Genomic DNA, 12,014 nt, shown 5'->3' on the forward strand with positions numbered 1-12,014 from the left:
TATTTACGGAAGCTCCTGTAGATTTCTAGGGGACAGTCCATGTTGTAATTACTGACAAGAATAGGACGGGTTCTATCATTATTTTAGCACGGACACCCATCAGTAAGAATACTGAAAGGTGTACGTGGCCAATAGGAATGAATGGGTCCCTAATTACTGTCCGTGATTACGGACCGTAATTACTAATTAAAAATACGGTCATGTGCATGGGGCCTAAGGGTATGTGCACACGATGAGAGGCTTTTACGTCTGAAAAGACAGACTGTTTTCAGGAGAAAACAGCTGCCTCTTTTCAGACGTAAAAGCTCCTCCTCGCATTATGCGAGGCGTCTGTGACGCTCGTAAATCTTGAGCTGCTCTTCATTGACTTCAATGAAGAATGGCTCAAATTACGTTGCAGAGAAGTGCCCTGCACTTCTTTGCCGAGGCAGTCAATTTACGCATCGTCGTTTGACAGCTGTCAAACGACGACGCGTAAATTACAGGTCGTCTGCACAGTACGTCGGCAAACCCATTCAAATGAATGGGCAGATGTTTGCCGACGTATTGTAGCCCTATTTTCAGGCGTAAATCGAGGCATAATACGCCTCGTTTACGCCTGAAAATAGGTCGTGTGAACCCAGCCTCAGGCCTCATGAAAACGACCGTATACACAAATACTGACCGTAAATACGGTTCCGTATTGCTTTACAGTCATCAGCAACGTACCCATTTCTGCTGAATGGTATCCGCAAATACAGTCCGTAGTGCATCAGTATATACGGATCCGCAATAAAAAAAAAAAAAAAAGAGGCCTTGTTAATGGGAAATCCCCTTTGTGTCGCTAAGGCCTTATGCACACGACCGTATCCACAAATACTGACCGTAAATATGGTTCCGTATTGCTTTATAGTCATCAGCAAATCATCAGCAACGTACCCATTTCTGCTGAATGGTATATGCAAATACGGTCCGTAGTGCATCCGTATATACGGGTCCGCAAAAAAGGAGGCCTGGTTAATGGGAAATCCACTTTGTGTTGCTTAGCAACACTTCTGTATTTGCGGATGGCTATCCGTATTTGCGGACACACCTCCGTAGCCATCCACAATTTTGGCTTCCCCTATAGACTTCTATGGAGGAGTCCGTGCCGCAATTGCGGACCAAAAACGGACATGCTCCATAATTCCCGGCACAGTTCTGCAGCACATACACTCATCCGTAGCGATACGGAAAGCTGTCCGCGTTCAATGAAAGTGAATGGGTCCATTTTTGCGGACCGCATTTGCGGTCCGCAAAAACTGAGTTTTTTTTACGGTCGTGTGCATGGGGCCTTAGGGCCCATGCACACGAACGTGCTTTAGCGGCCGCAATTCCCCTTAAAATCCACGGGAGAATTGTGGCCCCATTCATTTCTATGGGGCCATGCACACGATCAGAGTTTTTACGGTCTGTGCATGGCCCAGGAGCCCACTGCAGAAAGAACGAACATGTCTTATTACGGCCGTCTTCTGCGGTCCAGGCTGATTGAAAATAATGTGTGCATTGCCCGCGATTTGCGGGCAGCTTGCAACTGACAGTCCGCTGCCGGCCGACCCGAAAATCACGGCCGCGCACATGGCTACAGTTGTGTGCATGAGGCCTTACAGTGGGCTTTATATGAAAACATCCACAACAACAAAGGCCCCATGCACACGAATGTACTTTTGCAGCCGCAATTCCCCCGAAAATGCACGGGAGAATTCCGGCCCCATTCACTCATATGGGGCCATGCACACGACCGTGGTTTTCACGGTCCGTGCATGGCCCAGGAGCCTGGACCGCAGAAAGAACGGACATGCCTTGATATGGCCGTGTTCTGCAGTCCAGACTCATTGAAAATAATGGCCGCGGCCATGTGCACTGCCCGTGATTTGCGGGCGGCTCGTGGGTGACACGCCACTGCCGGCCGACCCGAAAATCTCGGCCGTGCACATGGCTACGGTCGTGTGAACGAGGCCAAAAGGTTTTAAATGCACCATCATTAAACAACTTGTAAGGCGAAGGCATTTGGAAATCTTAAGTAACAAATAATGTAGGAGTACATTTAGTGTGATCTTCTGAAGTCTATAAGATAATCTCATGAACAGTGGATGTTGTCGAAAAAGTGACATAGTTAGTACGGCTGAAAAAAGACACATGTCCATCAAGTTCAACCAAGGGACGGGAAAAGTAATCAATAAATTCACGGATCATGATGTCTCACCTTGCACTAACAATGTTTCCTGCATTCAGTTCAACCATTTCCTCAAATCCTACAGCAAATAAGTCTGGAGGGCCACTTTCATCATCTGCAAGACAAAACAATAAAATATTACTTCTTTATAATATGACTTCTATCGTTTATGTACTTTACAACAAGATTTAAGATCAAACTTCATCTCTGGAGCCACTTATCATATAAGGAATTTCAGTATGCGGCTTCCGTAACTGCCATTCACTACTATGGGAGTTAAGAAAACATTGTAGGTCAGCGAGCTACCCTGTTTTTGTACTCCCAACCATACAGTTAGGAAGTGGCCTGGAGGCAGCTGCAGCAAAAAAAAAAAGATAGAACGGGGTTTCAGGGGCCCCGTTCTGGAGATAGGTGTGGGTCCCAGAGGTGGGACCCGCATCTATCTGACATTAATGACATACAGTTGCCATAGGCAGAGCGTCACTGGATCTCTGGTGTAGGTATGGCTTGACCCCTAGTCGCACCACTCAGTAACTATACGTCATTGCGGGAGGTTACTTCCCGTACGAGGACGTATAGTTACTGAGAAGTTCCCGATGCACACTGTCGGCGACAGTGTGCCCTGGGAATCGGGAGGTCAGCTGTCTACGACAGCGGACACTCCACTCTTGCCAACCAGCGGTCCTTTGCTGCTGATTTCAGCAATTAACCCCTTAAATGCGGCGATCGGTTGTGATTGCCGCATTTTAGTGGTTTCTAGCACATCGGCGGACCCTGCTCTGACATCGTGGGATTTGCCGATGGTTAGCATGGCAACCGGAGGCCAAACAATGACAATTGGAATACATTACACTACTAGGTAGTGTAATTATTATAGCAGCGATCAGAGCTGCAGTTCAAAAAAGGAAGTGTAAAAAGTAAAAAAAAAAGTCTTATAGGAAAAAAAAAGAAAACTTAAAAAATAAAAAAAAAGTACACATATTTGGTATAATTTTTTTTAATGAAAAACGATGTCAGCATCGCTATTTTTTGGTCACCACCCCTCCCAAGATATAGAATAAAAAGTGATCAAAAAGTCGCATGTACCCCCAAAATAGTACCAATAAAAACTAACACCCGTCCCGCAAAAAAACAAGCCCTTAGGCTCTATGCACACGACCGTTCTTCATCAGTAATTATGGACAGTAATTACGGACCCATTCATTTCTATTGACCACAGACACTTTTCAGTATTTTTACTGATGGGCGTCCGTACTGAAAAAACGATAGAACCTCTCCTATTCTGGTCAGTAATTACGGCAAGGACTCTCCCATAGAAGTCTATGGGACCTTCCGTAAATACGGACGGTATACGGATGAGCATCCATATACCGTCCGTATTTACTGAAGCATTGCTATGCAACATGCTGATGACATCATTTGCATCCCCCTCCTTTTTTTTACGGATTCGTATATACGGATGCAATATGGACCGTAGGTACCCTTCCGTATATACGGATGCCTGCGGATCCGTATTTACGGACAGTATTTCGGAATAGATGAAAATACGGTCGTGTGCATGGGGCCTTTCACAGCTTTCTTGACTGAAATATTAAAAAAAAGTTATGGCTCTCAGAATATGGTGACACAAAAAATAAATAAATTTTATAAAAATGTGATTTTATAGAGCAAACGCTGCCAAACGTAAAAAAAAAAATATACACATATGGTATTGCTGAAATCTTACCGACTTCCAGAATAAAGTAAAATGTAATTTATTGTGCATGGATAAAACCGTAAGAAATAAAGAATTTAAAACGCCCAAATCACTTTTTGGTCACCTACGCTCTAAAAATTGTAAATTTATTTATAAAAAGTGTTCAAGAAGTTGCATGTACCATAAAATGGTACGAATAAAAGCTACAGCTCGTCCCACCAAAAATAAGCCCTCACACCGCTCAATCGACCAAAAAATAAAAAAGTTATGGCTCTCAGAGTGTGGTGATACAAAACGTTTTTTGTTTTTTTTTAACAAATAGTTTTTTCTTTTTTCTTTGTAAAAGTAGTTAAATGTAAAAAAAAAAAAAACCTATATAAATTTGGTATCACCATAATTGTATTGAGACGCAGAACAAAATTAAGTTGTCGTTTTTACCGCACGGTGAAAGAGTTAAAAACAAAACCCAAAAAACAATGGAGGAATCCGTTTTTTTCCAATTTCAGCCCGCAAATAATTTTGTTTTCAGTTTCCCAGTACATTATATGGTACTTTAAATGGCGTTAAGAGAAACTACAACTCCTCCTGCAAAAAATAAGCTCTCGCGCCGCTCTATTAACTAAAAAATAAAAAAGTTATGACTCTTGGAAGGCGGGTAGTGAAAAACAAATATGAAAAAGCAAAGAAGCATCAGTCCTGAAAGGGTTAATTAATTTCTAATAAAAAATGACCAGATGTGGGGTACTTCCGTACTCCGAAAAATTGCTTTACAAATGTTGGACGGCTTTTTCTCTTTTATACCTTGTGAAAATTATAAAATGCAACATTTTAGTGGAGAAAAATGTTGATATTAATTTTCACTGCCTAATTCCGCTAAGTTCTACAAAGAACCTGTGGGGTCAAAATGCTAACTATACCCCTAGAAAATTTCCTTGAGGGGTGTAGTTTCCAAAATGGGGTCATTTTTGGGAGGTTTCCACTGTTTTGCTCCCTCCAGGGCATTGCAAACGCGACATGGCACCGAAAACTAAAACTATTCCAGCAATATCTGTACTCCAAAATCCAAAAGACGCCTCCTTCCCGTCTGAGCTGTGGGTCCAAACATCAGTTTATGACCAAACATTGGGTATTGCCGTAAAATCAGGAGAAATTGCTTTACAAATGTTGTGGTGCTTTTTTTTCCTTTATTCCTTGTAAAAATGAAAAAATTCTATGTATTAGCAGAAAAAAACTAGATTTTCATCTTCACAGACTAATTCCACTAAATTCTGCAAAAAAAAACTGTGTGGTCAAAATGCTAATTATAACGCTAGAAAAACACTGAGGGGTTTAGTTTCCAAAATGGGGACACTTTTGGGGGGTTTCAACTGTTTAGGCACCACAAGAGCTCTTCAAACGTAACATGGTGCCTAAAATATATTCCTAAAAAAAGGAGGCCCAAAATCCACTAGGTGCTCCTTTGATTCTGAGGCCGGTGCTTCAGTCCATTACTACACTAGGGCCATATGTGGGATATTTCTAAAAACGGCAGAATCTGGGTAATAAATATTGAGTTGCATTTCTCTGATAAAACCTTCTGTGTTACAGAATTTTTTTTTTATTACAAATAAATTTCAGCAAAAAAAATTGTAATTTGTAAATTTCACCTCTAGGGTTAAAATACTTTCTGAATGCGGGTTTGAATACTTTGAGGGGTGCAGTTTTCAAGATGGGGGTGATATATGGGGACTTTCTAATATATAAGGCCCTCAAAGCCACTTCACAACTGAACTGGTCCCTGAAAAAAAATAGCCTTTTGACATTTTCTTGAAAATGTGTGTGATTGCTGCTAAAGTTCTAAGCCTTGTAACGTCCTAGAAAAATAAAGGGACGTGAAAAAAACCAATGCAAACAAAAGTAGACATATGGGAAATGTTAACTAGTAACGATTTTGTATGGTATTACTATCTGTTTTACAAGTAGATACATTTAAATATAGAAAAATGCTAAATTTTGCAAATTTTCTCTAAAATTTGAGGTTTTTCACAAATAAATATTTAATTTATCCACCAATTTTTTTTCGCTAACATAAAGTACAATAGGTCATGAGAAATCAACCTCAGAATCGCTTGGATAGGTTAAAGCATTCCAAAGTTATTACCACATAAAGCGACACATGTAAGATTTGAAAAAATCATGTGTCCACAACTCCAAAACAGACTGTGTCCTAAGGGTAAGTTCACACTTAGTTTTTTTTAAGCGGAAACCGCATTGGAAAATGTGCAAAAAAATTGCCCGAAAATGCCTCCCATTGATTTCAATTGGAGGCGGAGGCGGTTTTTTCCTGTGAGCGGAAAATTCCTAGAGGTACATTGCATGTCTTTAAGAATTCCACTCCATCAACTATAAACCAGCCCTAAACCTTGAGGAGCAGGCACCCTTTTCCACAACCTCTTATATCCCATAGAAAATCCAGCCCTGAGAAAAGGCCATGCCAGCCTGCGTCAGTAGTGCATTAAAATAATTAGAGGGGGGGGGGGGAGCGTAGCCGTGCAGCGTGATGGCAGCTTGAGACTACAGCTCCTTCAGTTCTGGGAGTGAGCAGCCATGACACGATCAGGATTGAGCGCGTCCACAGAGCTCTCCGACCGAAACCTCGCCCTAATGATCCCCCCCGTGACATTATATGTGGCCTTTTGAGCTATACTGACACAGCTGCGATTCTTAAAGCTGCACGGATGAAAGGTACCATTGAATTTGAAGGAACAATGATCTGCCTCGATCAAGATATTGCGTCCTCCACTTTACAGAAGCGGAAAGTTTTCCGGCCTCTCCTTGAGGTGCTGCGTTCCACCAAGACGCCATTTCGCTGGCTATATCCATTTGGCTTAGCGATACAGAAAGATGGCCGCCAAATTACTAGCAGGAAACACGAGGATCTGGCTCACGCATGGGAAGTCCTGGGTCTCCCGCCTATGGATATTTCACAGTGGATGATGGTGACACCGGAGCTAAAATTACCTCCCTTGCTGGAACCTTCCCCGTGGATAGTTGCGGGGAAACTAAAGTCGCCTAAGAATAGAAGACCGACGCTGAGATTGGGATCAATGGAGACCTGATTTTTCTTGCAAATGCTAAGGGGACTGTTTTTCCCATGTCTCCAGTCTCCTGGTGGTCGGAGGACATTCTTTCTTCCGTATTGGAACGTGAGTAGGAGCGAGTCGCTATCGTTGGAGAAGATCAAGATATGGTGTATGCTTTAAGATACGACTTTCTGGTTATCATTTTGGGCGCTCTTATTGCTTTATATTGTTATCATTTGGGTTTTGGCTGGCATGCGGTTTATGCCAACTACACAACTGTTGTTAACAGTTACTCCCCCCCCCCCCTGTCTCCGCTCCCGTCTCATATTGGGGCAGTGAATATCATTCCTCTCGCCGATATTGCCAGCTATGTGAAATATCTCATATGGAATTATATGGGAGCTCACCTTTCCTTTTGTCAGATATATTTATTTCCTGTATTATATTCTTTCCCTCCCTCTGGTGTTCTGAATGCAATAGTAACTTATTTGCTGATTTATATTATCCTTTACCATGTCTGATATTAAGATAATGTGGTACAATGTTAGAGGTCTGAATACTCAACGTAAACAATACCAGATTGTCCAACAATTGAAAAAAGATAATACTGCTATAGCCCTTCTTCAGGAATCACATTACAAACACAATAAAACATTGGAACTATCAAGGGCTATCTTCCCTACTGCCTTTCATTGCACTTATTCTACGGCTAGTAGAGGAGTGAGTACATTGATACGTAAAAATTTACCTTTTAAATCTGCTGTCGATACAGAAAGACCCTGAGGGTCGATATCTTTTTATCAAGGCTCACATTGGTACAGATCTGTTTTCTATAGCCAAGTTATATGTGCCTAATGTGGATCAAATATCATGGATTGTTCAGACCTTACAGAATTTCAAGTTATTTGCAGAAGGAACTAAAATAATAGGAGGTGACTTTAACACCCCACTCAATCATTATTGATTCTACTGGCAAGGTTCGGCTGTCTCATAGGGCTGTGGCGAGACTTCACAGGGTGCTTAACCCCTTAAGGACGCAGCCTAGTTTTGGCCTTAAGGCTCAGAGCCCATTTTTCAAATCTGACATATTTCACTTTATGTGGTAATAACGTCGGAATGCTTAAACCTACCCAAGCGATTCTGAGATTGTTTTCTCGTGACACATTGGGCTTCATGTTCGTGGTAAAATTTGGTCGATATATTCAGTGTTTATTGGTGAAAAATTGCAAAATGTAGAGAAAATTTTGAAAAATTTGCATTTTTCAGAATTTAAATGCATCTGCTTGTAAAACAGACGGTTATACCACCCAAAATAGTTACTAGTTCACATTTCCCATATGTCTACTTTAGATTGGCATCGTTTTTTGAACATTCTTTTATTTTTCTTGGACGTTACAAGGCTTAGAACATAAACAGCAATTTCTCATTTTTGGAAGAAAATTACAAAAGCCTTTTTTTTAAGGTACCTCTTGAGTTCTGAAGTGGCTTTGTGGGGCCTATGTATTAGAAACCCTGATAAAACACCCCATTTTAAAAACTAGACCCCACAAAGTATTCAAAACAGCATTTAGAAAGTTTTTTAACCCTTCAGACATTTCACAGGAATTAAAGCAAAGTGGAGGTGAAATTTGCAAATTTCATTTTTCTTGCTGAATTTCAATTTTATTCATTTTTTTTTCTGTAACACAGAAGGTTTTACCAGAGAAACACTACTAAATATGTGTTGTCCAGATTCTGCAGTTTTTAGAAATGTCGCACATGTGCCCTTACTGCGCTCGTGGAATAAAACACAAGCCCTATAAGCAAAGAAGCACCTAGTGCATTTTGAGTCCTCTTTTTTATTAGAATATATTTTAGGCAGCATGCCAGGTTTGAAGAGGTGTTGAGGTGTCAAAACAGTAGGAATCCCCCAATAGTGACCCCATTTTGGAAACTACACCCCTCAAGGAATTCATTTAGGGTTGTTGTTACCATTTTGACTGCACAGTTTTTTCACAGCACGTATTTGAATTGGGCTCTGAAATGAAAAAAATTTCATTTTTTCCAATAAAATGTCATTTGTGATCAAAATTTCTTATTTTCACAGGGAACAAAATACCCCATTTTGTTGCCCAATTTGTCCTTAGTGTGGCAATACCCCATTTGTGGTGATAAACTGCCGTTTGGGCCCATGGGAGGGCTCAGAAGGAAAGGAGCGCTATATGTTTGTTGGAGTCCAGATTTTGTTGGATTGGTTTTCGGGTGCCATGTCGCATTTGCAGAGCCTCAGAGGTATCAAAGCAATGGAAACCCACCAAAAGTGACCCCATTTTGGAAACTACACCCCTCAAGGAATTCATTTATGGTTGTTGTTAGCATTTTGACCACACAGTTTGTTCACAGCACCTATTTCAATTGGGCTGTGACATTAAAAAAATGACATTTTTTCCAATAAGATGTCATTTTTTACCAAAATTTCTTATTTTCACAGGGAACAAAATACTCAATTTTGTTGCCCAATTTCTCCTGAGTGCATCAATACCCCATTTGTGGCAATAAACTGCCGTTTGGGCCCATGGGAGGCCTCAGAAGGGAAGGAGCGCTGTGTGTTCTTTGGAGTACAGATTTTGCTGGTTTGGTTTTCGGGTGCCATGTCGCATTTGCAGAGCCCCAGAGGTATCAAAGCAATGGAAACCCACCAGCAGTGACCCCATTTTGGAAACTACACCCCTCAAGGAATTCATTTATGGGTAATGTGACCATTTAGACTCCATAGTTTCTTTACAGAACTTATTTGAATTGGCCTGGGAATTTAAAAAAAATATATTTTTTCCAATAATATGTCATTTTAGCTCAAAAATTCTTATTTTCACAAGAAATAAAATACCCCATTTTGTTGCCCAATTTGTCCTGAGTGCGGCAATACCCCATTTGTGGTGATAGACTGCCGTTTGGGCCCATGGGAGGGCTCAGAAGGAAAGGAGCGCTGTGTGTTCTTTGGAGTACAGATTTTGCTGGATTGGTTTTCGGGTGCCATGTCTCATTTGCAGAGCCCCAGAGGTATCAAAGCAATAGAAACCCACCACAAATGACCCCATTTTGGAAACTACACCCCTCAAGGAATTCATTTATGGGTGTTGTGACCATTTTGACCCCATAGTTTTTTCACAGAACTTATTTGAATTAGGCTGGGAATGAAAACAAAATGATTTTTTTCAAATAATATGTAGTTTTGGCTGAAAATTTCTTATTTTCACAAGAAACAAAATACCCCATTCTGTTGCGCAATTTGTTCTGAGTGCCGCAATACCCCATTTGTTGTGATAAACTGCCGTTTGGGCCCATGGGAGGGCTCAGAAGGAAAGGACCACCATTTGGCCTACTGGGGATTTTCTAGTGCGAAGTCATGTATGCAGAAGCCCCTGAGGTACCAGTACAGTTGAAACCCGCAAGAAGTGACCCCGTTTTAAAAACTACACCCTTAAGGCATTCATCTAGAGGTGTAGTGAGCATTTTGACCGGAGACATACACCCCATAAACTGTAATGTGGGTTCTCCCGGGTATGGCAATACCCTACATGTGGCTGTTATCAGCTGCCTGGACACACAGCAGGGCCCAGAGGGGAAAGACGAGGGGGGATAAGCTGTGTGGAGTGCATCAGGGTAAGTAAAATTGGGGTAAATTATAAACCAAGGGATGTATGATAAATTTTAAAACACTTTCATACAGAGCTCTGGTTATTCGGGACACGTGTCACATTGATATATTGTGTCATCCATTATCGCCCTCTTATAGCAGACTTTGCACCTCTTTTGACTTTTTCCCTTCTTGCCAGTTTGGGGAACTTCTCCTGGAAAGTGTTGCCCTGGTACAATGCGTGTGGCCCCACTTCCAGAAGTACTGGGTGCCCCCCCTTCTTGGTCCCTAAAGATTAGGTTCTTGATAATCACCTCTTGAAATTCCAGGAAAGTTCCCGTCTGGCCTGCACATCGACGTAGCATGTACGCATTGTACAATGCCATCTGTATGATGTGCCCGGCCAGCTTCTTATACCACATAACATGGCGCTGTAGGGCTTCAGGGCTTGATCTTACAAGTCCATCCCTCCCATGTACCTATTGTAGTCCAGGATGCAGTCTGGTTTGGGGGTGGCCTTTCCGTCATATATCCTAAACCTGTAGGTATACCCTGATGCACTCTCGCACAGCTTATACATCTTCACGCCATACCTTGCCCTCTTACCCGGCAGGTACTCGCGGAATTGAACCCTCCCTTTAAAATGTACCAGGGACTCATCAATAGAAATACACTTCTCGGGGGTAAATGCTAGGGAAAACCGGGCCCTGGAACGGTCTAATAGGGGTCTCCGTTTATACAAACGGTCAAAACTGGGGTCATCTCGGGGTGGGCACGGCTCATTATCAGTATAATGTAAGAAGCGAAGTATTGCCTCATTTATTTATTTTTTTAGGTTACAGTTCAGTTCTGAAGTTGCTTTGAGGGGCCCATATATTAGAAACCCCTATCAAACACCCTATTTTAGAAACTAGACCCCTCAAAGTATTCACAACAGCATGTAGAAAGTTTATGAACTCTTTAGGTGTTTCACAGAAATTTAGAGCAAAGTAGAGATGAAATTTACTTTTTTTTTTTGTCAGAAAATCCTCTGTATTCCATTTTTTTTACAACACAATTGGATTTATCAGAGAAACGCAACTTAGTACTTATTGCCCAGATTCTGCAGTTTAGAGAAATATCCCACATGTGGCCCTCGGGCGGTAATGGACTGAAGCACCGGCCTCCGAAGCAAAGGAGCACCTAGTGGATTTTGAGGCCTCTTTTTTATTAGGCAACATGTCCGGTTTGAATAGGTCTTGTGGTGCCAAAACATTGGAAACCCCCCAAAAGTGACCCCAATTTGGAAACTAGACCCCTTGAGGAATCCATTGTAGTTTTCTTGGGGTGCATGCGGCTTTTTGATCAGTTTTTATTCTATTTTTAGGTGGCGTGGTGACTAAAAAACAGCAATTGTACTTTTTTTTTTACAGCGTTCACCGTGCGCTATAAATGACATATTCACTT

General features: G+C 41.6%; 1 protein-coding gene across 1 annotated transcript in view; it reads right to left on the minus strand.

The window, feature by feature from the left end:
- SYNJ2 (synaptojanin 2) overlaps nt 1-12,014 on the minus strand; it is a 250,116-nt gene that overhangs the window by 78,045 nt on the left and 160,057 nt on the right. Inside the window, exon 14 of the mRNA XM_075863738.1 lies at nt 2,225-2,309. Coding sequence (XP_075719853.1) covers nt 2,225-2,309 — 85 coding nt within the window. The remainder of the gene's footprint in view (nt 1-2,224; nt 2,310-12,014) is intronic.

Source organism: Rhinoderma darwinii, chromosome 4 (assembly GCF_050947455.1).
Source record: "Rhinoderma darwinii isolate aRhiDar2 chromosome 4, aRhiDar2.hap1, whole genome shotgun sequence".
Lineage (NCBI taxonomy): Eukaryota > Metazoa > Chordata > Amphibia > Anura > Rhinodermatidae > Rhinoderma > Rhinoderma darwinii.